Genomic DNA, 27,795 nt, shown 5'->3' with positions numbered 1-27,795 from the left:
CGTGTACGAAACCAGAATCATTTACAAATGAGTTGCGTCGACAGCCATGCGGTACTCCCCTTTATGTGGAGTGGATCATTCCAAACAGGTGTTTTTGGAGCGTTCCACATCTTTCCCAGTCTTTGAAACTTGTCGCTGCATCAGATTGAGAATAAGCAGATATTTACAGGAATCAATGAAGCTGATCTGCTCTGTATTCAGATTCCATGGAGGCTTTTGAACTCCAGCCGAGTAAATTACTGCGTTTCTGACTGAATCTTGGTTATCAAGGTGTTTTTCTCTGCACCGGCTCTGCTGTTCCCGTACCGTGTTTATAAGTCAGTTCCTCCTTGTCTTTCTGTGCTCATGTTCAGGTTTTTATTTCACAACACAGTGCCTGCATTTCTCTTGGACCCATTTTCCAAATTGAGCATCTGTGTTTACTAGCTCCTCTCCCAGCCTGCTCACAATACTCTGTCATGTTGGAAATAAGGCATCACTGCCAGCGTGTTTGTCACATATCTTTTCTTCTCGTCTCCCACAGAGCCCCATTTCCTCCACGCTATTGAGTACGGGAACTATGTGTACTTTTTCTTCAGCGAGATCGCAGTGGAGTACACCACTCTCGGCAAGGTGAGGGACTCGTTTCAGACCGGATCCTCCGCAGAGTCGTGGTTTGAGGCGTCTGTACTTCAGTTTCTGAGTGAAACGAAGTTGATGGCGTCTCATGCAGATTACATTTTTAACTGCTGTTCAATATTCTGCCTGAGATTTCTCTGATGAACAGTGTGATTTATGGATGGAAGTTGAGGGATTTTCTCCTCCTCTACCCTCAGGTGGTTTTCTCCAGAGTCGCGCGTGTTTGTAAGAATGATAACGGCGGTTCGCCGAGGGTGCTGGAACGTTACTGGACGTCGTTCCTCAAAGCCCGGCTGAACTGCTCCGTCCCGGGCGACTCCTTCTTCTACTTCGACGTCCTGCAGTCGCTGACGAACGTGCTGCAGATCAACCACCGGCCGGCCGTGCTCGGCGTCTTCACCACGCAGGCCAACAGGTCGGCATCAGTGTTATTGTGTCTTCACGGCAGCGTGTTGTGGTTGTCTTTGAGGTAAAGCTGAGGTGGAGTCAGATCATTGAGTACTCACTGATGATGATTTCTCTGGAGTCTTTGGTTTGTCTGATCCCAGAACAGCCCCGGTTCAGAAATGAACCTTTAATACAGCATTAACACATCAATCATTTTTTAAGTTACACACATTCACCATGAACGAGTCGCTTGTTCTCATGCACATTAATCTTGTTTGAAAATCCAATAAATTGAATTAATTGATCTGTTGATAGACAGGAAATTAATCAGCAACATCTAAGATATCAGTGCTTTTTAAAGAAAAAACACCTCTTCAAATGGTAAATATGCTGCATTTGTATAGCAGTTTTTTTAGCCTTGCTCATCATTCATTCATCAAGGCTTTACTACACAAGTTCATACACACACACACACACACGCACACACGCACACACGGCACAGCATCAGGAGGTATTCAAGGTTGAGTATCTTACCCAAGGACATTCGACATGTGGACTGCAGGGACCGGGGATCGAACCGCTGACCTTCTGATCAGTGGACGATCGCTGTTCCTCCTGAGCCGCAGCCGCCGTGAATGTGAACGTCGGTTGGTTTTCCTGGTTTTTCTATGATATTCGACTGAATACGCTGTGTGATTCTGGGTTGGACAAAACAAACCTTTCACTATGTCAGCGTGGGCTTGGAGAAATAAGGATTATTCAAGTGATTAAGAAAACAATTTGCAGGTTAATCTATAATGAAAGCATTCATGGCGCAGCCTGGTGCTCCATGCCAGTGGTCGTTATAAGCTTGTAGTCCAGTGTTAGGGGCAAATTCACATCCCTGATTCTGTTGTTCTCATCTGCTGGAACGTCTCTAAAGCTAAGCTAACAGCTCCAACATGAGTAGGGCTGCAGTCACTGTCACTGCTGAAAAAGACTCTTTGGGTTACATTAGCTTTAGCATGACTACCAGCTCATGTCGGCTGCTTTAAGAAAGGAAGAAAAGGACATGCAGAAATAGCTGAGTCCTGTCTCCCAACACCACGAACAGCCATTATCTCTGAAACGATCTCTTCCAATTTCTGGTTTTCCTTTAACAAGGGAACAAAGTGTTTCACCAAGAATGAAAATGTTTAAGGCAAACATGAGTCAAATAACGGCAGGACAAACACATCACAGGATAAATGAAGTCATATTTTCACGTCCTGCCTGTCAGTATGTGCTGAATTCTCCTTAATAAGAAGACAGAGGTTGTGCCAGACTTGGACAAAGACCTGGATTCCAGACCTTTGTCTCTCCCCCTCTGTAATGTCGTCTTCTTTTGTGGCCCCTTCAACAGCATCACCGGCTCGGCGGTCTGCGCTTTCTACATGGACGACATCGAGAGGGCCTTCAGTGGCAAATTCAAAGAGCAGAGGAACAGCGAGTCAGCGTGGACACCTGTTCCAGAGGAGCAGGTCCCAAAACCAAGGTAAGAGACGCGTCTTTAAATAGCAAACTGTCACTTCCCAGCATGTTTTTCTGCCTCTGACAGTGAAGTTTCTGCAGCTGCTGCTCTTATTGTTCTGCACAGAACAAAAACAAGCAGTCACACAAGACACCTGTTTTTCCCTCCTGCTCGTCCCCGACAACAAACAGCTGCCGGTGTGTTTGCATCTGTGCTCGCTGATCCGAATTCACTCCTCACTTTTTTTTTTCCTTCGCTGCTGTCGCGCAGGCCGGGATGCTGCGCCGGCGAGGGCTCAGCGGCCGCCTACAAGTCGTCCACCACCTTCCCCGACGAGACCCTGACTTTCATCAAGTCGTACCCGCTCATGGACGAGTCCGTCCCCTCGGTCAACGACAGGCCCTACTTCACCCGCACCACCAGCAGGTATGAGACGTGTTTCATGAAAACATTACAGAACAGATGCGATGGAGTGTAGCAGCAAAATGTTTGAGAGGGAACCAAAGAGATCCAGCACAGTGTCGGTGACCTGGGCTCATGTCAGTGCCAGACAGTGCTTAGAAAACTGGAAGTCCAGCTTCTAGTTTTCTTTGTTTTTACATCTGAACAAGAAAACTGAAGCAGTTCAGTTCAACGAAAGGCATAAAACAATAAAGAGATTTGCTAAAGAAATCAATCACTGGTTACAGCTCATATTCCCACACTGTATTTTTAAATATACATGCCTACAACTAACCCGCCAGTTATTTTCTTGATAAATACATCAATGGTTTATTCATTTTCAGTGATATAAAACAGAAAAACGCAGCGAAGAACCACAAAATGTTTGTTTTTTGTCGACGATCAAAATGCAGATGAGTTTTGCAGAATGTCTGCAGTCATGAAACAGGCCTTTAAGAGAAGAAGCCAGGCTCTTTACTTCAGTGGTTAGTGCGCAGGTATTATTAGCAGGTATTATTTTCTATTGTCAATAGCAACATAATGTACCGGCAGCGTTTCCACACTCGGGGATGTGATTAGTATCGATGAAGGAGCTCAGGTGGAACACACAACCTTGTCCCTCATTAAAACCCATCGGATTCGTTCGGCGGTCGATCTGAGCCACATCAAAGACGAGCCGCACGGGGAGGGGGTCTTCCTCTAGTGCTGACCCGACCCGCCGACGCTCCTCTGCAGCCCGCATCAAAGCGAGGAAGTCTCACCTGCGTGTGTGTGCGTGTGTGTGCGTGTGTGTGTGTGTGTGTGTGTGTGTGTGTGTGGTGACATTTGAGGATCCGCTGATATCAGATGATGATCAGGTGAATGTCGAGTCGTTGATAAGTGTCACGAATGTTTCAGGCAGCACTGCATAAACCTCAGACACGGATGTACACACCGCTGATACACATCACAGCCTTCGACACACACACACACACACACACACACACACACACACACACACACAGGCGGCAGCAGTGTGCAGGAGCCTCCTCCATGCCTCCTGAAGCAGAACCAGGCTGACAGCCAGCCAGACACTGCAGCAGCAGCTCCACACTGGGGAAACATGCGCCGCTACGCATCTGGCCCCAAAAACATCACATCTGCCTCGCCTCTCCCCAGAGAGGAGCTAGATAAATGAAATCTAACCAGAAGCACATCACGCAATACCACAGAGTCATCGCGGGGACGTGCCAGTCAAGTCCACGCTGGTAAACACGCCGGCCTCCGTGGGACCATCCGGGGGGCACAGAGGGAGGAGCGAGGACAGAGGAGCCACCGCTGGAGGAATGTGGAAGGGACGTGATGCCAAAAACATGACTGGGTTTATTAGAGGAAATTTGTTTGCTAAAGTCCCAGGGCCAGAGGAAACGCAGGCAGCTGAAATGAATGAATACAGCTCATCCCTTTGTCAACAGCCAGTGGACTCAAGGTGCCCTTCAGCACAGCTCTTAATCCTCAGCCGCTCCAGTGGAGCCAGCGGTAGACGGCTGTGGCGATACTGGGCAGCTCCCAGTTGATGCTGTGTGGAGCTGGATGAATATGAAGCAGGGTGGTGCTCCAGATAGAGCGGCACTGGACTTCCTCATAAATACAAACAAAAACATGGGAAACTGCAGAGATTTGAGGGAAGCTGCTAAACAGCAGGACGGATGGATCGATTGAACCGGTGTGGGTGGATGGATAGATGGGCGGATGAATTAATAGGCTGAAGGGATTAAAGGATGTAGGCGACGGAGGAAGGGAACGGTGGGTTGATAGATGAAGTGATTGATTGCAAACTGATGCTTTACACAATGAGCTCAGTGTTCGCCCACCGTTTGTTTTGTTTACCGTGAGAAATGGACTTTGACAAAACAAAACGGCAGCGTTAAGATGCTAACCAGCACATTTGGCTTTGTTAGTGAAGTGACAGCTTCAGTTCAGCAGATATTCAAAGGAGATGTTTCACTTAAACTCGCCATCTCAGGAGTTTGAACGTAGCTGCACTCACGATGTTCTTGCTTCTTCATGCAGATTCAAGCTGACCCAGATCGCGGTGGACACGTCTGCGGGGCCTTTTAAGAACTACACGGTGGTTTTTCTGGGTTCAGACAACGGCCATGTGCTGAAGATCCTGGCCAGCACCGAGGGCGCCAATGCCTCCTTCAGCACCCAACTCCTGGAGGACATCGACGTCTACAACCCCAACAAGTCAGACGATCCGTCTCTCTTATTCACATCGTGATATGTTTGGGTGCTGTTCTGATGGAAGTGCCTCAGTTTGTCCTTAACTGTTCTCCCTCTTTCCTCTCTCTTCACTTCTTCCTGTCTTCGCCCTTTACTTGGTATCTTTCTTCCCTTCTCGCTCTCTCTCCTCCTCTCAGTGTTCTGCCTTGATCTGCCCTGCCCACCCACTCTTTGGTCTGTTGTAACACTTTGCGTCACCCTGTACAGCTCGAGGGGATGCTTTTTCTTCTTCTGTGTCTTCTTTTGTTTTCTGACTGCACAGCTTGTGAAGTCTATGTGCACGGAGTTCGATTCACAGCCGGCTCTCTGTATAATTTGCAGACTGCGCGGGTCGTCTGCGGCGCTGATTTAAAAATGAAACGAAATCGAAAATGTCTGATCTTGACAGTTGGTGTTTGTCTGTGTTCCTAGATGCAACGTGCGGGGGGAGGACAGGAGGGTGCTGGGTCTGGAGCTGGATCGGGATCATCACGCGTTGTTTGTGGCGTTCTCCAGCTGCGTGATCCGCGTGCCGCTGAGCCGCTGCTCCGACTACAGCACCTGCAAGAAGTGAGTCACCTGTAGAGCGAAGCTTTGCCTCTGCCGCAGTCAGGGGTCGCACATCCTTGTGCTGAAACAATTAGCAGATTAACCAATTACTTGATTAGCTTCATATCATCGTTACAAAACAAACGATTGCCTCCTCGTGTTGAGAGTGAGTCTCTGCTCCACGTTAAGGGGGACGGATCCTGAAGCCTAGACCCTGAGAGGTATCAGGTCCAAGGCTTTGGCAACTTGCGATGGGAGATTTGATCTATTTTCTGACAATTTATGGATTAAACAGTTCAATTATTAATAAAATAAATCCATAGATTTATCAAAAACTGTAATAATTCTACGTTACAGCCCTAAAGCCGAATTAGAGTGATGAGGTCCAGTTTGAGTCTGAGTGAGAAATAAGATTGAAGGGCGACAAAACCTCCATCGTAACCTGGGAAAGCGGATCACATGGAGTCCAGATCAAGGCCAGAATTGGCACTACAAGTGCAAAAATCCAGTAAAATGTGTTTTCGTGTTTGCCTGCAGGATTCCACGTTGGAAAAAAAAGGGTCTTTGGAAAACGTTGAGGCAGGAAATTAGTCGAACGTCACAGAGAGAAAACTGCTCAAAGATGCTGGAATGTCTCAAACCAGCCTGAAGACAGAGATGGAAATACTGCGTGAATGTAGAGCTTCCTCGCTGTGCGCAGGCAAGAACTGCCAGGCAACTGAAGAAAAGCAGCATCCATTTCCTCTGCAGCCACCAATTCAAGAAATGCATCCCCTCATGATGCTGTCAGAGTCTTTTGGACAAAGCTTGTCCCAAATAGCAGATGTTATGCTATTATCTGCGCGGTGCATGCACTTAGTTGGGCCCCCTTCCCCAAAAAAAGCACTCTGAGCTTATTTGTGATGTTGGCAGGTGAGTGAGAGTAAGATTAAACTGAGCTGTGGGGACGTTTGGTGTAGCTGCCGTGCCACAGATGCTGTGGTTAAAGGCAAGGTTGAACATTTGTTCAAGCTGGTTCTGATCTGATTCCTGCCTGAGCTACGTGATCCCATGTTCAGCTGCAATGAGAGGAAGTATTTTCAGGGGGCATTTTGGGTGTTTTACGGTTAGCATGCTAACCGCTAAACTCGGTAATTGACAGAGTTGGTGGAAAGCGAAGCTTGTTTGCCCCAAATTCACTGGTTTCTTCCTCTCAAATGTGAGAATTTACTGTGGGAAATCAGGTTTACGTGCTGTGTACTGTCCGCTGAGTTTACAGTGATCTGGTGACTTAATTTGAAATGATTGTTTACTTTCCTGGATTTGAGCCTGGACGTCTGTCTGATCCCTTACTTGAATTTAGACGACCACGTTTCTATTTTTTACTGCAGAGAGCCGACTTTAATGCTTTGCTTAATGTAAACAAGCTGCTTGTAAAACCGTTTTGGGTTTTTGGACTGTTGGTCAGATAAATCACACGTCTGACGCTGCCGCGTTGGACTCTGGGAAATTGTGATGTGCATTATTTTTTTTCTATTTACAGGCATTTTATAGACCAAATGAGCATCAGTGACTTTGAAATTAAAGGAATAGAGCCAGGATGGTGAAGCAGTTCTGTTCAGTGTAATCCTAAACACACGTTACTTCTGCAGATGGGACAGAACAGACGTGTGAAAGTGCTGCCGTCAAGAGGCTGACGCTGCTTTTCGGAGAAGTTTCTGAGCTGAGCGCAGCAGAGCCTTCGAGCGCCTCTCTCTGTCTGCAGCCTTTTGTTTTGTCAGGCATGTTTTAGCCCCAGTTAATGTACTTGCTCTCCAGCTTCGGGATCTATTTTTGGGGCCGTGAGGAATGTTGGCCCCTCGCGTCTCCCCCCTTTTCTCGACCCAGAGGAAGGATTTCTCCTCGGCTCCAGCAGGGAATACATATACCCCCATAGCATGCTAACCCCTCATTGCACAGGCCTGGAGAAGCTCTCAACATCGTTTAGTCATAAATTGGATCCAGCTGATTGGCCGGGAGCCAGCGGCGGTGGCCGCCATGTTTTTTTTTTCTGAAGCTGGAGCAGAGAACGGAGGAAAAGGAGGAATGAGGAGAGGGCTTACGGGCCGGCTACATCCCCAGATCCTTTTTAGAGACCAGAGCTACAGCACACCTCATCCTGGGATTAGGGGCCCCGTAAGCCTCATCAGCACTGGCCAGGAGGTCAGGTTTCAGCTGCCATATCCTCCTTTACCACACCAATGAATCTGCCTCCCTCCAGATGAGACTTACCCCATCTCTCTGTTTCCTGCCTCCATTTTCTCTCAGTCTCTCTCTCTTGGCTTGTTCCTCTCTCTCTCTCTGCATCGTCAGGTTTCCTTTTTCACTCGAGGCCCTGCTGCCAATATTAGGTTTCAGAAAAAGCTCTGTTTTCAGCAGCGGCTAAGAGCTGTATGAAATGGGAGTTTTAATAAAAAAGAATACAATAAAAGGGCAGAAGAGGCCCCAAACCCTTAAAATCTGTAGAGCCAGGGATTTTTTTTAACTGCAGTGGATATTTCCTTTGTTATATTAACTTAGTGACTGCTCCCAGAGAAAAAACTATTTTTACTGTCACCCATGAAGTGCTGTCGATACGGACGATTTAAGGCATCTGTGCCTTATAGGATCATTGTGGTGTTTTGTTTTTTTTTTTATAGCTGGGCTCTTAATCTGGGAAGACGCCATCACGGCAGTGAAAGTCCAAAAGGGCGAGACGCACAACCAATCAGACGACAGTTACCTAGCTATGGCCTGACCACTGTGGCTTGGTCATGTCGAGGTGCACAAACACCTGTGGTTTTTTTAGAAATGGAGGCTGGGGGGTCAGCCTCAAACCACTTTATTTGGAGGTGAAACTGAAAGCAACCTCACCTGAAATGTCGATGATAATCCTTTATTGCACAGGAAAGCTGTGAGTTAGAGCCAAAGGTCGGAACTGAAGCTGATCTGTAAACTGTGGATGTTTACAACAGAAACTTTGGGGTATTTTACTGTTGGCTTTGGATTCTCAATGAGTTTGACCAACCAGGACGAGAAACCTGAGCCGTAGATCTCAGCCTTTATACAAAACAGGTTGGATGTGTGGAAAAACATATGATGAATATGGCAAATGAAGCCGTATTTAATCATCTGCTTCGATTGAAGTGAAGAAGTTTGTATTTCCCTGACAGCTTCCTCGTGTTAAATTTTTCACCAGCAGCGTCATATTTGCTGAAACCATCTCCAGTGAGCCAGGCCTGTGTTGCTCCCAGGATATTGGCTAAATGACAGCTGGAAGTTATGAGCCTCAGCCTCAGAAGCTGGATAAATCCCCTGTCCTCTCTGCAGCTAATGGATATTCCTTTCACACTGTGGCTGCAGGCAAACACACACACCTATCTGTTCATCATAGCATGACAGAGTATGAGCAGGAAGGTGGGTGACATGTCTGAAGTTTTAAAGAGTAACGAGGGACACACACGAACACGTCGTATATAAGCTGCAAATATGAGAACAGACAGGGAACACTTCACTTCGCGGCTCTCACCGAAACCACAGCTGGACACCGCCGGCCTTTTTTTCCCATAGTGCTTCAGTGCAGGTTCGTTCCCGTCATGTAGCTGTAGAGGGATGTGATGATGCAGAGGAGAGGAGAAGCAGAATGGGGAGAGAGATGCATATACCTTATGGCAAGCCCATGAATAATTTATTAAACTTGCTCTATGCGGTGTCGTATATTCGCCGCCGCACACGGGGGCCAGAGTCATTTCAGGACCGGGATGCCCAGAGGTCCTCTGTCAGTCTGCGCTGCTGCGAGAGAACAAAGGGGGGAAACAACAGTTTTTACTGATGGAAGGAAAATTTGTGTTTCACTCTGACGTTTAGATTTTACTGTACACCAGAATTACAGACAGAAACAGCATTTACTCGAGCCGCTCAGCGGGAAGAGCCAGTTAAATGAAGCTCAGGACGTTTAGTTTGTAAGGGACTCTGGGAAGCATCGATTCAACCCGGCGGTCATTTTAGAAGCATCTGTTTTTATTGTCGTCGGCTAAATAATCCATTAAGTATCTCGCCCGGAGCATGTGGTCTGTGCTGTATTGCAGGATTCTGCAGAGTTTCACTGACTCGAGTCACAAATCAGATGAGCTTTGACAGGATTTGACGAACTGAAAAAAGCCTCTGAACTTGGCTCATCGTGACTTTGACGTGATTTGACTCCCTGAGGTTTGGGAGTGTCGTGTGTTGGCTGCAGTTCCCTGCATCCTCAAATCAGTCACTCTTTGGGATGATAAAGCTAATCGCTCAGTTATTCTCTTGACAATTATAGAAGTGGTGGAAAAAATGTTTGTTCAGCAGGACGGTCATCACAAAATCCTCATCAACGCAGGCCTTGAGACACTCCGCACGAAGTATTACGAACGGCAAATCCATTGTCGGCTTGAATAAACACTTCTCGACAGTCTGAACAACAAACAAACTCTGTGAGCGTCACTAAATCTGTATGAACTGCAGAGGATTTGCATTATTACAGAGACGTTCCTCCGAAGGAAAACAGCCACATCAGTGGTTTGAAAATGCCTGAAGCTGATCTGTATGTTGGACTTCTGCTTGTGAATCTGGGCTGTTGACTGCTGGACGAAAGGCTGACGCACTGCGACGTCATTGGCCGGGGGTTAGCATGTGTGGGAGGGTCAGCAAAGCTGCAGTGACGTCCTCCGGGGGGCGTCGGATCAGAAAACACGTATATGGGTTGTTTGAGAAGACGTACGCCCTGTGAGTTCATCTGAACTGGTTATATGTCTCTATCAGGTGTTCTTATTATGGTTTTTCTTGTTGTTTCCATATAAAAAAAGAACAACTGAGAAGAATACCTGCATACAAACAGTGTGTAATGCTTTGCATGCGTTTCTGCTCAGTTCTCAGCTGCAGGCGCGGTACAGGGAATAGTTTCCCTCTGTTCTGTTAGAGCGACGCACTGATGCGCTCTCGCTGGGATTTCTCTGTCATGTTTACAGACTGAGGGTGAAGGTGGTGTAACACCTGCACGCTCAGTTCAGGTAGTTGCAAGTAATTTTAGATATTTAAAACAGGTCACAGGAGTCCTCATTAAAACTCGGCTGCCGTAAAGGCTTTGCTTTGACGTGACGCTGCAGCCAGCAGCACCAGCACCAATCTGCAGACGTTTGTTTGTTTGTTTACTTCTACCTGTGTTGGCATTATTCAGCGTAACAGGCTGAAAAGGTCTCTAAAGTGACTGCAGATTGGCAGCAGATAAACATTATTGTTTGTCAATGTGTGCTTTATGCTGGTCGTGTCGGTGCTGCCGGGTGAGCACGGCAGACCTGCGGAGAGCGCCGTCTGCAGAGCGCCGCAAAAATACTCTTAATTCTCTCACTGACACCCGGTGTTGTTTTGCAATTACACGGTGGCGGGATGAAGACCAAAAGGATCATGCAACTCATTCCGGAGCGCAGGATTAAAAACCGCAGACTTAAATCAAACATGAGGCAGAGGGACTGACAGCAGATCAGTGGAGGAGTTTAATCAACAGAGCTGACACGTGTGGCTCTCGGAGTGGAGGAGACGCACCGAGCGTCGGGGTTCTGCTGGGATTATGTACTGCAGGGAATGTGACTAATTGCTGCTGATGCTGGTTAATGCTGACTGCCTTGAATGGAGGAAGTGCGCAGTTCCAAGTCCACACAGCACGTTATTCACTTAATCACAAAAACAGACAGAGTACTGCAAGTCGGAGCAGGTGATTAACTCGTGGCTGACTGTTAGCATGAGGCTGGAAAGAGGCTGCGTAGCATAGCTGCACTGAACACTGTGAGCGTAGCTGACGGCGACTTGCAGCAAGAGGAAATCATTCATACAGTAGATTGTTTGTTTGTTTGTTGTTGTGGACGACAGCTGGTTGCTTCTTGAAAAGAGCTCCTGTTGCTGTAAACTGAGAGCTGACTCTGCTGATATTCTAAAAGGACTTGACATTTCATTTCCTAAAACACAGGATACAGTTTGAAATTACTCTTAATCTTTTTCTGAGGCCGTCGACGGTTTGTTTACAGCATTTCTTGGGAACACAGAAGAAAAACAATTATGACTATTTGAAAAACACAAAGTCCGGAATTTAGTTAAACTCCTCAATTACGTGGGAGTAAATACTAATTTATATGGTCAAATCAATTATGGATTGGGCCTTTAAAGCCTGTAAGAGAAGCAGAAGAGTACAAAACAAGCTGCTTTTATTCCCTTCACTTCAATAAGAAAACAAAAACAAATCCAGTCGGGCTTTATTCAAAGACTAATCCGATTGTGATCTTCCCGTCAGTCTTTTTGTTTGCATTTATCTCTGTTATGGAGCTCGCAGTAATGTTGGTTAGTCAGTGTTTGCAACTGAAAACGTAACTAATTACATATTTATTCATACATAATAGCCCTGTGCAGATACTATGATATGCACACGGTAAATGACCATTATCCTCCATTCAGGAGAAGACTGTGCTTTAAATACCAGCAGACTTTGTTGTGCATTTGCATAAAAACAAAATTATGCTGCAATTTGAGTGTTCACACAAATGCCTCATTTGTCAATTAGAGATGTTTGGTAGATGATAACTATTTGTGCAACTTCTCAGCATGCGTAGAATGAAAATGCAGCAATTTCATCTTATTTCAGTGTGTTTTTTTTTCCTCTGTGCTGCACATGAAGCTCCTTCCTCCACCCTGCCTTCAGGCGGAGGTGAGACAGTGTTTCCGTCACTGACCGTCTGTCTGTCTGTCTGTCTGTCTGTCTGTCTGTCTGTCTGTCTGTCGTGCAGAAGCTGTCTGTCGTCACGGGACCCTTACTGCATTTGGCTGAAGTCGGGCAGCTGTGCCACCGTCTCACCTGGCTTCAAGTAAGTCACACACCCTCACTTTAAACTTATTACAGGGGAGAGCGAACAAATGTCACCTCAGCCGTCGTTACAGCCGTCAGCGCTGAATGAACGTTGACTTCAGGAAAAGCTGCTTCGCTGCACGGATGTGTTTGCCGTGCATTCATCCTGCTGCGATGCTCTGAAGTGTTGATGTGTTATTATGAGACACCGTCTGCTTCCAGCGTCCAGGATCAAGCACTTAACGAGAAAAACCTTAAGATGAGTTTGATTTCAGGGACAAATATTTAGGTGGATTTGGACAAACGCAGGTCAGAGAGGCGTGCTGACGTCTGCGCCTCGTGGCTGGTTTGGTTCAGCAGCTATTGTTTACTGTTGTGTTCATATGGGACAAAAACAAAGTGCTCTGTGCAGCAGCTGGGACGACGCACTCAAAGCAAAGCACACAGCATGTTTGGAAGTGGAAGGAAGTGGAGCCCAAATACAGTCAGAAACCGTATCTGACAGCTACCTTCCTGCTTTGCTGAGTCACCGGTGCCAAAAGCTGTTTGCCTTATAGAAGTCATGACGGCTCTTTAGTGAGGGAACTGTGGATAAACAGATTTTTATGTGCGGGTGTCTAATATGGACAAGCTTCAGGTGCAGAGAGTGACTGCAGCTACAAACCAAAATGTTAAACCCAAATATCGTTCAGTCCCACAAAACTAGACGTTAAAGTGTCGTGCAGATGCAGAGCGTCCACGTATAACAGGCATTGTGCATAATGTGTATAAAATGATGCAAAAGACATCTAGAATGTTTGCGTTGATGGAGCGAAGCAGCCGACGGTCTGAATGAATGTTTGGCTGAACGTAAACATCCCTCAGTGCATGCAGATTCAATACAGATAAGAACATCGTTACAGCGGCGGAATAAAAAGGAGAGAACAAGCAGAACAAGAACAGACAATAAAAGATTCAAAAGAAAATCAGCAGCGGAAGGTACGAGTGTGCGCCGAATACAACATGACCTTAAAGTGACTTAAGTGGAAATAAACAGGAAACTGGATGTGAAGGGATTGAATAAATGTAGTCTCTGGTTTTCTGTTGGCGTATCTCGATGGTCGCCTGTTTGGACGTCACTGGTTTGTGCAGCACGCCTCAAACTTTGAGCCCATTAAAGTTGGAGCAGCAATTTTCTGCCCTTCAACACAGAGGTCTCCAGTCACGAACCGCCAACGGACTAAAGTGTGCAGATTTACTTTCTAATCTAAACACTCCAGCAGTTTCAGCTGTTAATTCTTCTCTGGACGAAGTTGTACTAATTAGCGAGATCAGCCGCTGTGGCGTTCGGCCGGTCTGAGAGCACACGGGTGGAGACAGCTACTACATTATTAGTTCTCTAACTCGCAGTCACAGCGGACAGATTTGTAAGTTAGTCAATAATGTGTAGTCAGGCAGCCGCAGAAGCAATAATCTTCATATCTCCTCCAGTGACTTGTTGAGCACCGTTCACATCAGCTGGACCCGCGTGCACCGCCGGGGCGGCGGCACTTCATAATCAATAGCTGATCTAGAATTAGACAAGTGGGCAACATCAACATGATGAATATCTGACCAGCAGTTCCTGCTGAAACACGTGGCTGGTCCCATTTGAGACCCCCAGCGTGTATCCATCTTGTTTATCCTCGAGGTCCCGACGTGTGCTGCGCATATAAAAATCCAAAGAGAGCCAATCAGAAAAAGAAAGGACATAATTTACTTATCTGTTTGTTTGAACTGGTAGGAGCAATTTGAGGCTCGGAGATATTGACCTGCGCGCCGCGGTGGCTAACGCAGGGTGTGCGTGCGTGCGTGTGTGTGTTAATATTATTTTCAGTTGTAAAGAAGAAAAAAAGTTAAGCTCCTCCAGCATCTGAGGGGCGGGCCAGTGTAGGGTTTGATTGACAGCTGAGCCGGTAGGAGCACTGAGACAAAGTGTAAACAAACTCTGGAAACTGTAGCCTCCAAACCAAACACACACAGTGTTTTATTAGCCGTGATGTTTAGAATAAACTCGATTCAGCGTCTAAACTGACCCGTCTTCACATCGCAGGCAGGTTTTTCTGCTCGTTGCTGCTGTTCGTTAGCTCGTTAGCTGCTGTATGCAGCTGGCCGGCCGGTCGATGTGTCCATGCTTGTAGATCAGACGGAGACGTTACCTAAAAAAGCTCATTTTGGCTGAAGCTCAACTCTTAACATCTGAGCTGTTGGAGTCGCCTCCGATGATCGAAGAGGGGAATCGAATCAGAGAGGAGAAAAGGACCACGTTGAAAGACTGTTTACATATTTACATTCAGTGACATCATGAAACCAAAATCTTAGATGATTTAGCTCAATGCATGACAAAAAAAAGCAATGTAATCCCAGTCGGATGTTGACGTGCGTGCAGCAGGCTGGTCATTTCTTCTTCTAAATCTTCCTCCACATTCGCTTTCTTTTGCTTTCCTTTCTTCTTTCTGTCACCCCCCCCCCCCCCCCCCCCCCCAAAGCCCGTGTCATAAAATCAAAGCGATGTTCGGCTGCATGTGTTTCAATCATGCAGTGGCGTGCCGCGCTGTCTGGCAAAATGGGGAAGAAAGATGAATAGGTGGTTGGATGGACAGATGGATGGAGGGATGAATGGGCAGACAGACAGATGGATGCAGTTAAGAGCAGAGGAGGAGGAGGAGTAGAGGCAGTTAAAGGTACTATTTTCTCCTCCTATGTGCCTCCTGACAGTCAAGGACTTTGTGTGTCCCTGTGTGCTTGATGTACAACCTGCTCCTGAATCACCACGCCGGGTGTTTTTCCTCTCTTACCTCTATGTACATTGGTTGTAAACTGTGTGTGTGTGTGTGTGTGTGTGTGTGTGTGTGTGTGTGGCGTTTTCTATAGAGTGACATCCCACTGCTCTTGCCTCTCCATCACACACACACACACACACACACACACACACACACCCCCCTTCCACTGTCGACTAGCTTCCAATAGATTATTTTGACGGCTGAAAATGTGCAGACCTGGAATTATTGCAGATCCCTGCTTGGCCACCCAGACGTATTGCTTTCGCTGCCCTCGCACGGACAGAGGCTAATGGGATTTTTTTCTTCTTTTAGATGCGTGTTTTCTTTTTTTGTGCCCTCTCACATTCGTGTATTTGACAGTATAATATTTGAGTTATTGTAGGACATTTTGTTTCCTATAATCATAAAAAGACAACATTTTTTTTTTCAGGATTTTTATCTTAAAGGCAAACTTAAACATTTTGGAGGAAACGATTATTTGCTTTCTGGTTGGTTTGTTTGCAGAGGTGTGCAGTCACTTCCTGTTTGCATCCGTTGGTTTGTCTTATCTTTAGTGTGAAGACTGATCAACAACAGTTTTTTGAAGTGTCTCTGAGCTCATGTGTTCATCTCCTTCATCCATTCATGTGTTCACAAAGTGGTGAACCTCACTCCATCCTTTCCAGGATGCCCCTTTCATACCCAATCATGATCCTCTCACCTGTTACCAATGAGCCTGTTTACCTGTGGAATGTTCCAAACAGGTGTTTTTGGAGCGTTCCACATCTTTCCCAGTCTGTGAATTGTGTTGCTGCATCAGATTCAGGTGCTGGTTGGCGGCTTTTGTTACTTTCAAACACTCAACTCTGAACTTCTGTAGCTGTGCTGAAGGACGGCAGCTGTAATCAGCTTGTACTCACAGCAGTTGCAGTGTACTGTAGTGGCTCAGGGCACAGAAAAGCATCCAAACTTCCACACAAACTCAGGTCTTGGTCGGCCAGTTGGGGGCAGTCGTCGCTCTGGTCCTAATGAATCCCAGTGCAGTGATTGGCCCGCTGTGCTGTCCCTTGGTTAACATGTTAAATCGAAGTCTTGTGTGTCACCGCGGTCATTAAACATCCCAGGAGACTCATCACGAAGACCAGAGGGTTCCCCGGTGTCCTGGAAAACCTTCCCAGCCTGGCTCTCTCCATCTGGTCACCCAGTCATCCCTCAGCTTAATTGGCTGAGTGTTTCCCTTCCCTCCACCTCAAACTGATGTGTGGCTGCTGTGCATCACCCAGGTGGGTGCTACACAGCGGTGGCGGTGGAGGTGAGTTCTTGAGAAAGCGAGCTTTCGAAGCAAGCAGCAGGTGGATGGTGCTGCAGATTTGTTAGCCTCAGTTAAAGGAAAAGTTTGATATTTGATGAAGCTTATTCACTTTCTTCAGAGTGTAATGAAAAGACTGATACTACGCTCATCTGCCCAATAAAAATAAAGGACTGTGAGGGGAAACAGCTGACCTGGTTCTGTCCAATGGTAAAAAATCAGCCTGCCAACTCTTGTAAATGGTACTAATTAACACTCATGTTTGTTTAGCATGTCGAAGAAACAAAATATAAAACTGACTTTTCACCGTTTTGAGGGAGGTTAATGTTCCAGACTATTTCCTGGCGAGGACCAGTAACTTCCTGGAGTCTGTGCCGGTTGTCTGTTCAAACTGGCCAGGGAGCAGTTAAGCTAACGTGTTGCTGGCTTCAGCCAACGTTTTGAGAAATACTCAAAATGTCGTCTATTCCTTGAACTTCAAGGTTCCTGTCGGTCAGTCAGGCGGCCGCATGCCGTTATTTTCGCTTCAGGGGATTCAGAAATGCCATCACTGGAGCTTTGAGTGCTGATTCACTGGTTTTCTGATGGAGAGGAGGAGTGGTAAATCTGATTATCTGCTTCCTGTTCAGATGCAATTTTGTGAAGAGAGGGGTCATTTCATTAGTTCAAAACAAGCAGGAAGTCCAGTAATAAGAGACTTTATTTGTTTGGAAATAAAGTTTTATGTGCCTGAACTTTTCTTTATGCCTCCTGGTGCACGCTGAGATAATCATTAAAGATGCTCTGCATCGAGGAAGTTAAAGTAATGAGATTTTGATAGAAAGTATGTTTTGGTTTATTAAAACTGTCTGTGTAATAAGGCACGAGGAGTTGGTAAGCAGGATGAAAAAGCAGTTTTTAATTTAGCCACGACTTCCAGGAGTGAGTTTCAGGGTTAGGGCTGTAATTAAGATTAGGGTTAGGTGTGTGGTTTGAGGTTAGGAGTCAGCGGCCGTCCCTGGAAGGTCCTCGTAAGTGCAGCGAGACGCGAGGAAGTGCCGATGTGGCTTCACGCTGGCAGAGTGCTCCGAGCTGCTCGCCGAGGTTTGATTTATGAGTCGGTGTTTAGCGTGCAGGACCGAGCCTCGCTGGAAACCAACCGACCAGAACGTGAGAAAGATCGGCCAAAATATCCTGTCCAGACTCAGCCATCAGCCCCCTGCCAGAGAGAGAGGGGGAAGCATGGACAGACGAAAGAACGAAGGAGACGGAGAGGAGGAGAGAAAGACAATAAAAGACTGGGAGAAAGGAAGACGCTAAAGAGCGAGAAATAGATGGATTAAAGGAGGGAAAAGTGAAGGACAGACCAGAGGAACGAGAGGTAAACAAAGAGGAAAAGCGGGAGGAAAGAGAGAGAATTTTATTAGTCTGATTCCAAAGCGCAGGACATCTGTTCTTCATTTCAGCTTTCGTCTGCTCGGGCTCCGGCTGCATGTGTGGTTCTAAAGAAGCATCAGATTTTCAACCTGCATTCACTGATATCTTTATATGTGGGTATAAATCACTGAGGGGAGGCGAGGAGCGGATGGTGAAAGGAGAAGGGGAACGAGGATGATAAAGGGACAGCGATGGGACGAGCGGAGGATGAACTGATGCGAAGGGCCTGACCAGAGTTTGAGATGAAGCGGCTCAAAAGTCGTCGTCCTCCTCCTCCTCCTCGTGGGACTTCCTGCTCTCTCTGTCGGCCTCTTTCTCACGTCTCCCCTCTCACATCACTCTCTCATGGACTATCAGTCTCTTCTCCTCCTCCAGTCCTTTCTCATCCGGCAGTGGCATAAATTTTAATGACTGATTTGTGGCTGATCGGAGGGTCGGAGAGGGAGCGGGGAGAGCGATCGCGGCCCTCCTTCTTACTCCGTCTCTTCGCAAATTGAAAGATTGTGTGGCTGGAAGGCTCAGCTTCATATTGTTTCTGGGTGCTCCAGTTTATGTGTCATCCATTATGCATTTGACATAATGACTCGGCAGCACAACGCCAAAACAAAGGACAGCCAAGGACGGAGGATGTAGACAGATCCTGGAACAGGCACATCTGTGCAGTGCAGGCTGAAATACCCAAAAGAAGGCTGGCGATGGTCTTTCCAAATCCATTGAAAAGACCAAAACCAGGATTGCATCAGTCCTTCTCTCAGGACTTTCCTGTCCTGTCTGTGTCCTCAAACCTTTCAGAGCAGTTCACAGATGAATATTCTGCTCTTTAAAGAAGTTTAAAACTTGTTACTCAAACAGGAGTCATAGTGTATTTGTCATATCAGCCACTGGAGAACAGCTGCGAAACCCTAAAATCCCACGTGGAACTGAAAACAAGGCACCAACAAAAGGCGCTAATTTGTGCTTGTTCTCTGTCGTAATGTTGGATGGAAAGACGAGAACTGTACGAAAAAAGAATGTCAACAGTCCAGATTCCAGTCGCAGATATTTAATAATCTCAGTGAGAAGGACGTGCAGTCAAACAGACGATTCGAGAGGCCTTGAACGCCACATAATGTAGGATTCAGCTTTGTCCGATGCATCACGACGCCGGATCGTGACTATAATCAGTCCTAGAATCAGAATTTTCACTTTCCGGAAACAAACAGCCGAACGTCGTGTAGGACTTTATGTCTCCTGCAAAGCTCTTTGAACAGAACATAAAACCATCACCTCAGTTTGTTTCATAATTAGAAATTGTTTGGTGGAATATTGATTTAACTCTGCAGATCTGAGGCAGAACATTTTAGCTTTCATGTTTTCAGACTGAAAACAAATGAACATTCCTGCTGCCCTTCATGTCGTCATCGAGGTTAGTTGTGAATTCATTATTTTGTGCCTGTGTTCTCATCTGCAGGTGTTAATTTGCTGTGTGGATACTCGCTTTCAGTGAATACATCGGTGTGACATTCAGGTTCAGGTTTAGTCAACACTGCATTCATTAAAATTAAAGGCCCGTCAGCCAAAAACGTCGTCTCTCTGATTTGCTAAATGAAATCATCATTGTGCCACCGAGTGCAGAGCCCTTTTATTATCGATGCCAAGATACAAATAGTGATCCCACACTGACACACTGAACCAGTTTGCTTTGTTTGGCCCAGTGGGACGAGGCCTTTAACGCTCAGATAACAGCATCGTGGCGACCGAGGGTCCGCCTACCGAATCCATGAGATGCAGTTTGTTCAGAGTGTGACGGAGCCAGATGCTGGACGTGAACCCAGACTGAAAGGGTTTATGGGAAAGCGCGGACAGATGTTGATATCTGACAGCCAGCAGCTCCTTGTGTTTGGAAAGCGGAGCAGAACAAAATGAGTTCCTGCCCGACGGTCGCGTTCGACTGTTCGTTCATGTGCATGAACGCCAGAGAAGGGCAATTACGGTGCGAGTGCCGACGAGCGGGCCGTGCTTCTTCAAACGTAAAGGTGACCTGTCATTCTGCTAGTTAACAAAACTCTATTTACAGGCTTTGGTTCTCCTCAGCACACAGCGTGAAGCCCCCCGCTGCTCAAAGTCTGCGTTTAGCATTGTTGATCTGAGAGCAGGCGGCACTGAGCGCGCTCGAGCTCGTACCGCCGCGCCTCCATTATGACGTTTGGATCTGTTCTGCTGTTTTTTGATGAATGAATTTGCCTCTTCTGACCCTCGTCATCCTTTAATCGGTCATTATGGCGATGAAGAGCTGCAACAGCCTCTGTTTTCTTAGTTTCTTGGTTTTGGGTTCTTCTGTCTGCAGGAGGAGAAGCAGAGGAGGATGCTGTCAAGGTGTTTTCCAAAGAAACATTTCTTGTGATGTTTTTGCCGTATTTCAGATTTTTTGCCATTTCCAATCATAAATATGCATAAATACATTTGAATAAAGTGACTTTCTGGTGTGTTTTGAAGAGTTTCTGGACAAAAAAGGTGTCTGTAACATGAATCATGCTCTGCTGCACAGACTGTAGCTAACAGGTTGACTTCCTTGTTGGTTTTCTTTTAGTAAATAAACCCGTAGTCCCACGGTGAGGGTCAGATTATCTCTCATGTTGTTTTTCCAGCTTTCTTCTCATCTTTTCATTTTGTGTGTGTCAATCAATGGATGCTTTGACCTCTTCAGGCCTCTGGGAGGAAATAATGGCTCTTTGGTTGAACCGGTCACAACCTTTAGACTTGAAATGTGACGAAGAGGACAAAGAGGACAAAGAGGTCACCAGCAGACACAGCTTTGTTTGAAGGGTCGCAGCCGCTGCTTTAAACAGCTCAAACATAAAGTTAAGAAAACATTTCACTGTGATTCACACCAGAGGAGCGTTTCAGGTGTGACGTCAGCACAAACTGCTGTAAAAACACATCCTCTGAATCTGTGTTTTCATTCTGGGCACGGACGCCGAGCATCAGCCTGGCATTCTCTGATTTGATAATCACCTCCTGTCTTACACCAAATCCATCCGTAAAGGAATTTACTGTGAGAGAGCCGGGTTTTTAAGCGCGGGTGTGCATCAGTGTGCTAAGCAGCCTCCTCACAGCGGGTTTTACAAACACGCGCCCCGAAACCTGACAGTTGACGGCGGAGTTGCAGCTCGAACACACAGTGAAGAAATTGAGGTGATTAATTCTTTGAGGCGATTTCTCTCCTTCCAGCTGAGTTCGGTGTTCTCGCTCTTTGGCTGTTCACCGGCTTCTGCCTCCAATTTAGGCGTCTGATGTTCCTCTCAGGAGCCGAGGCGTACGTCTGCGTTGAGGAATGTGAGCCTCTAGAGGGGAATCTGAAACTTTATGTACGTGAGCATGTGTTTGTATTGCCTCTGTGTGAGAGAGGAGCTTGTTTGCCAATTATAGATGAGCGCTGGAAGACTGTGTTTGCATGTAATCTGTGAGCTGTAGGTTTGTGTTTAGGTTATATAAGGAACTAATTGGTTTGTTTTAGAGTAGGCGTGCACGCCTGCTTGTACAAAGTGTCTCGGCGTGAATGCCGGATCATTACGCTTGTGCTTGTGCAGTGTATGAGCCCGCGTCTGTTTCATTTGGTTCATTACAACGTGTGGGAAGACTGCTGGCGTCGATGTGGAGCTCCGCTCGGCCAGAAGCACTTCCGCTCCACCGTGCGTCGGCGCAATCTCATTACTCACCCAGCGAATGGGTGCGCCTGGATGAGACTTTGATTTCTGATTGACTCCAAGGTGAAAGATGGTGCGACTATTGGAGGGGGAACAGCGTATCAATCGCGGGCACATTTTCAGCAGAGCGGCAGAAAATCAATAATTGTCAGATGGGGTTTCTTGTCACTTTGGAAGAGAGGTTCAGAAGATGGATTGAGAGGATTTGGATTGCACAGCAGCAAGTTCAGAATGACAGAAATTTCACAGCAAAGGCATTTTTGAAGGATTTAATTTGCATGATTGAGCTTTTGTTTCCCTCTTTGCTCAAATGTGCCTCAGCTCTCAAGTTCATTTAAATCACCAAGTGCAGTCTGTTTACACAGACGTGGTTGACTACATAAAATCAATGTACAGTCAATGGTCTATATGTTCTTGCATGAGATAGACAAGACGCTGTGTGAAACATAAATAAGACAGAACGTGATAACTTGTGAGTCATTTTTGACATAAACTCAATTGAAAACACCACAAAGACAAAATATTTAAAGTTTGAGCTCATCAGCTTCATTGACTTTCGTCTGAATTTGATGCAGCAACACGTTTCAAAGGCTGGGAAAGATGTGGAACGCTCCAAAAACACCTGTTTGGAACGTTCCACAGGTAAACAGGTTGATTGGTAACAGGTGAGAGGATCATGGTTGGGTGTGAAAGGGGCATCCTGGAAAGGCTCAGTGAGGTTGGAGCGAGGTTCACCACTTTGTGAACACATGATTGGATGAAGGAGATTAATGCATGAGGTCAGAAACACTTCAGAAAACTTTCCAGATTTATAAGAACAGGTAGTGAAAAATAAAGTGTTCAGTCCATATATTCCTGTTTTGAATCTGCACGCCTCGTCCTCTTTCTCTAGAAAATCCCCACAAAAACACATTAAAAAAAAAAAAACCTGCCTTTGCGATGACATTTCCATCAGGTTCATTTTTTCAGTGTATTTTATCGCTCCTGTGGATGTTTGGTGGATGTATTTCCCATGCCATTAACAATGCCGGCGGTCCACAGCGGAAAGTGTTTCCATGAAAATATCAGTGGTAAATGACAGGTTTTGGTGTCAGTCGCTCTGAATCAACACACTTCCCTCTAGACTATTTTTCACTGACATTCAGCCATCATACAGTGAGACATTCAGTGCAGAGGTAGCAATTTCAGCAGCAGCAGCAGCGTCAGTAAACCAAAATACAGTGCAGCCACCGAAAGTGCTGTGTGTGAAGACAGGGGCCCAGATGTAAAACATGCAGGGAATGACTAAGAGAAGCGGCGAGCTGGGGGAAAGTGAGGACACACAAAAGTAAATTACAACTTTCATCACAGACTAACTCCTGGAATCTGCTGAACGACCACAAAATTGATGACACACAACCTTGTAGGAGGATCCAAGGGTGGATTTTCCCTTCAGGTCTGGCCACCGCCGTGTCCCAGCGAGACTCTGTGACCTCAGCCAGACACAAAACAAATTAAATTTTGCTACGGTGCACTTACCTCCCCGTCTCTAAGCAGGCCTCATCAGCAAAACCAATTTGGGAAAGATTCAACGAGGTGCTTTGTTAGAAATGGACAGTCGGGGAAATGGATTGATGCAAATTTACTGACGTGTCTCTTGTGTGTGTGTGTGTGTGTGTGTGTGTGTGTGTGTGTGTGTGTGTGTGTGTGTGTGTTTCTTACCTTTCAGGGGCGGCTTTGAACAGGATGTGGAGAACGGTTACCATCAGCACCCCGATACCTGCCATGGTGAGATGGAAACATTTCTTTATATCAGTGACGTACGTGAGTAATAAAGAGAAAAAAGAAAAAAAAAAAAACACGTCTTGCTGTTATCAGATCTTCATGGCAAAGCGACAGCAGGCACAAGTGATTGCAGATCTAACGAATTATAATGGAGCATTACGACGTGTTTATTTCGACGAGGGCAGCAATTCAGTGCACGTTGAAGGAGCTTGACGAGTAGTTTGTCCGCCCGCGTTCGCAGTCCCCGCTGGAATACTGCTCTCAATCTTTCTATCTTAATTAAGCGTTTGCTCGCACAAGTGTTTTTATACACGACAAAGTGGGCTGTTGTGGCTCCTTCGCATGTGTCTGGGATGTGATCAGAAGCACAAACAGGACAAATTCAGCTGTACATGTTTCCCTTTAGAAGTGAGACCACACGCTGATGTCGTGTTGAACTTCTTTCTTCTTCCTCCTCCAGATGTCCTGGCGACCACTCGCAAGCAGAACACGGCGCTCGACTCAGCGTACGGTCAGTGGACACGTCTTTATCCTTGTTGTTTAGCTGCCTCCGCTGATTTAGCCGCTCTCCACTGAGCGCTAACAGGCTCAAGATTAGCAAACTGAACTCCGAGCGGCATTCAGAGGGAACTAGCTTTTAGAGAAATGATCTCATCCCTTAAAAGGTTGTGGTTTGATTCTTGCAAGCGGGGATGTCAGTTTCGGGTAATTTTGCTTTTTGATGGCCGGACACCCATTAACCTGTAACCGACTGGTTCATCTGGAGCTGAGGAGCACACTGGACTGCATCTCCCAGTCATGGTTTCTGTCACAAAAACATGGCGCCAGTCCTGTATCCTGGAAGATTTCAGTGTCCCAGACACATGGGACAAATTCTGGTCAGATATTATGTGTTTATGGACCCTGTTTTTCCATGGTTTTGTGTCCAAGGGACTAATGGAGACAACAGCTTTTGTCAGTATTGAATAAGAGCACTGCAGCCATGAAACGGACTCAATGTGCGTCCACTAAAAGTGTTTGTCTCTGCCGCTGACGGCCTCAGATTGTCATTAACATTAGTCAGTAGAGGACCGAGCCAGCGTCTGACTCAGCAATTATTTTCATCTGACATTTTGACAGGAGACATTGAAATGTCAGACTTCTTCAGACCCTGCTCAGCAGCACTGATGAAGTGACCGCTAGCTGTGACGTAGCTTTCGTTTGTGAGAGCTGTCCAGCAGTCGGAGGTCGGAGCTAGCTTGTCTGTAGCTTTTAGCATATCCATCTGATAACGCGCTCGGCCTCAAGGTACCAAACTAACTCTGATTGGCAGCAGTCATTCAGCACACACAGTGGGCGATGGCCTCGGCCCGCCACGCGTCACACTGCGCGAGTGTGTATGCAAATTAGCCTATAAATGAACATTCATAACCAGTCAAAAGTATTCTCAGTGGTTACGCAATTAGCTAACGTTGACATCCCTGCTTGCAACAGCTGGTTTGTGTCCTTCAACAGAGGGGACTTTAATCCTCAGTCTTATTTTAGTAGTTTTTCCTATTGAAAATGTGAATAATCCAGCCGAACATTCAAACTGTCGACCCTGGGATGCTGCGTCCACGAGCGGTCGGATGATTGCTCAGATTGTAAACAAAGCCAGCGTTCATCTAAAGGCGCTGATTGGTGAAACTGAACGTGAGCGCACGCCGCAGTGAGCTCAGCACAGCAGGTCTGTTCAACCAGGAGGTCAGTCACGTTGATCATTGATCAGCAGCTTATTCCTCGTGCTTGTTTACTGCCTGTCTGGTCATCTGGTCACTTGTATTCCTGCTCTGATCCAGTCATTCTTTTTGTGAAGATATAAAAATAAGACCCTTGAAAAGATGGAATAGCTCTTTGAATATCCCTGAGCAGCAGCTTAAACCTCGGCCTGGTCGCTCACTGTTACTTTATCTGGACAAGAGGCTGACATTTACTCAGTTATGTGCCTACAATGTAAATGTTTCTGCACTTTACAACGATGGAATATTTTATGGAGGCAGCTGGATGGCCACCTCTCCTTCTCAGCCAGTCTGACAGCTCAAACATTGAAGCTATTGTCTCAAGCATCACTCCTTTTGATGGACCAGGAGCTCCGCTGGCCAGGCTGCCTAATGCCCTGTATCAAGAAGGATCATCATCCCTGTCACGTCCCATTACTCCCCCGCTGGCCACACCGCGCAGCCCCTGGCATGGCCGGAATAGAAATAGAAATGCTGCCAAGCTGGCTCGCTCTCAGATAAGATTGAGGAGGTGGTGTTCAGACAATTTTCTAACCGTGCAACATTCAAAACCAGTCATTTTCAATCAGATAGCTGCTGGCCAGCCTCACTCGCCTTTATCTCCACAACTAAAGCACCCGCCTCAACTTTGAGGAGTTTTTAAGACTTGCTCAAAGTCAGATCTCTTTGTCACTGCACAAATTGGGACACAGGGGAGCTAATGGCAGTGGTTGATCCAACACAGTGATTAGTATCATCACCGAGCCCATCACGCTGGAAGATGTCAGCCATTACAGCTCAGCAGAACCATCCATCCTGCAAGTCCCTCGGTGTCTTTCTCAGAACAGAGGCCACTTTGTCTGCCAGAGGCTTTGGCCCGGCCCTCCGCGGTCCCACGGTGCCTCAGTAGTCCGCGAAGCCTCCCTGCTGGAGGAATTACCGCTCAGTCGGCAGCAAGTCTTGATGAGCACCCCTCCTGCTTAATCCTGCGGGGCTCTCGCCACCCTGATGCTTCGCTGCGCTGTTTGAAGTTCCCAACACGCAGTCAGATTCTGTCTCTGTTGTTTTTGTGTGTTTATTTTTTATTTTTTCAGCACAAAAAGCCTTTTAAGTTTCGACACTGAAGATCAATTATCAGCTTTCCCAGACAATGAAACACCCCATATGCCGAACAAAGCTGTTGTCACACAGGGGCTACGTTCGCTGTTCGAACGCACACCAAAGGCAGGGACGTTTCTTTCTTCCACTTCCCTGTCACCCAAACAGTCGCAGCCAGCACAGGGAAGGGCGTGAGACGAACGCCTGCCTGTGAAGCTAATCAAATGTTCCTCTGTTGTGTAATGTGCAGTTTCTTTTTGTACTTTATCAACAGTAAAAGAGGACAAACAATATGATCCTGCGTGCACACTCAGGCCGACACCATTGTTATAAATCGAAGTAATGATGAAGTCCTGGAGCTGTTGTCCGAGGCGCCGGGGCCAAACACCCCCTGGTGTACAGTTTTAATTTGCCCGGCGCAGATGGCGAACTGACGGGGCACCTCATTCAGAGTGAATGCTGTCAACTGGCTCACAGTGAGAGAGAGAACAAGCACTTTTCCTCCAGCCTGGGTGTGAGATCCGCAGAATGCTAACATTATGGCTGGCTTATTAGTGCGGGAGCCCAAGCCAATAGCAGCATGCTGCTCGCAGGACCTCAAGGACAACAGAGAGCTAATAATGCAATCAAGATGTGGAGTGTGTCATCAAGATAAATATGTTTGATAATACAAGGCCTGCGGCAGCAAATGCCCAGCGTGTTTCTTGGCATATGTCTGACACGATTCCAAATGTGGCCGTCGTAATGTTTGCTCGTCTGGCTCAAGGTGACGGAGTTTCCTCGGCTCGGGTGAGGTAGTGGAAAAGAGCTGCGGTGCGGAAAAAAACATTTGCAGGCCAGCCACCGGTATCTATTTCCACTTATCTGTGAAAACACTTAGCAGAGTGGACGCAGAGGAGTTTTAGCCGAGGCCAGGGAAAGAATGAGGAGGAGGGGGTCTGAGAGCCGGTCACTCTCTCAGATCATGATGGTGTGTTGACCCGGGAGCTCAGTCATAAACAAGCGTCTGAAACTTTTGCTGCAGTTTAAAGTCAGTCAAGCCTTGAGTCTCCTCTGACAAGCCGCCACATCATGACGTTTAAAGAGGCGCAAAACGTGCTGAGGTTTGTTTTTAAAGGCTGTTTTTGAGGGGTGGAATGGTGGATACGTCGTTCTGATGCTGGGACGCCAAACTCACCTGGAGGGACTGGATGTGGGAGTTAAGCAGCCTGTAACGTGGGCTGCAGCTGTACCTGATGGAGGGACTGTCGGTGTGCTCCTCATGCTGCTCACTGTCATCACTGGGTCTTTATGTTAACGGGTGACGCTTTGCTTTCCACTCAGGACTCACCCTCATTTCTCTGAAGTTGATTGTTCAGGCTGATTCACATTTCACTAATCACTCACTCTGTTGCCCCCCCCCTTCCTCCTCCTCCT

General features: G+C 46.7%; 1 protein-coding gene across 3 annotated transcripts in view; it reads left to right on the top strand.

Moving 5' to 3' along the window:
* Positions 1-27,795, top strand: part of sema6cb (semaphorin 6Cb) — a 142,546-nt gene that overhangs the window by 99,262 nt on the left and 15,489 nt on the right. For all 3 annotated transcript variants that reach the window (XM_076736563.1, XM_076736562.1, XM_076736561.1), the window contains exons 11-19: positions 524-612; positions 816-1,033; positions 2,387-2,518; positions 2,765-2,920; positions 4,988-5,164; positions 5,612-5,749; positions 12,532-12,609; positions 23,490-23,548; positions 24,006-24,056. In XM_076736563.1, coding sequence (XP_076592678.1) covers positions 524-612; positions 816-1,033; positions 2,387-2,518; positions 2,765-2,920; positions 4,988-5,164; positions 5,612-5,749; positions 12,532-12,609; positions 23,490-23,548; positions 24,006-24,056 — 1,098 coding nt within the window. The remainder of the gene's footprint in view (positions 1-523; positions 613-815; positions 1,034-2,386; positions 2,519-2,764; positions 2,921-4,987; positions 5,165-5,611; positions 5,750-12,531; positions 12,610-23,489; positions 23,549-24,005; positions 24,057-27,795) is intronic.

This window comes from Chaetodon auriga, chromosome 8 (assembly GCF_051107435.1).
Source record: "Chaetodon auriga isolate fChaAug3 chromosome 8, fChaAug3.hap1, whole genome shotgun sequence".
Lineage (NCBI taxonomy): Eukaryota > Metazoa > Chordata > Actinopteri > Chaetodontiformes > Chaetodontidae > Chaetodon > Chaetodon auriga.
Note: the sequence above shows the minus strand (reverse complement) of the source record. Positions and strands in the feature narration are given on the sequence as shown.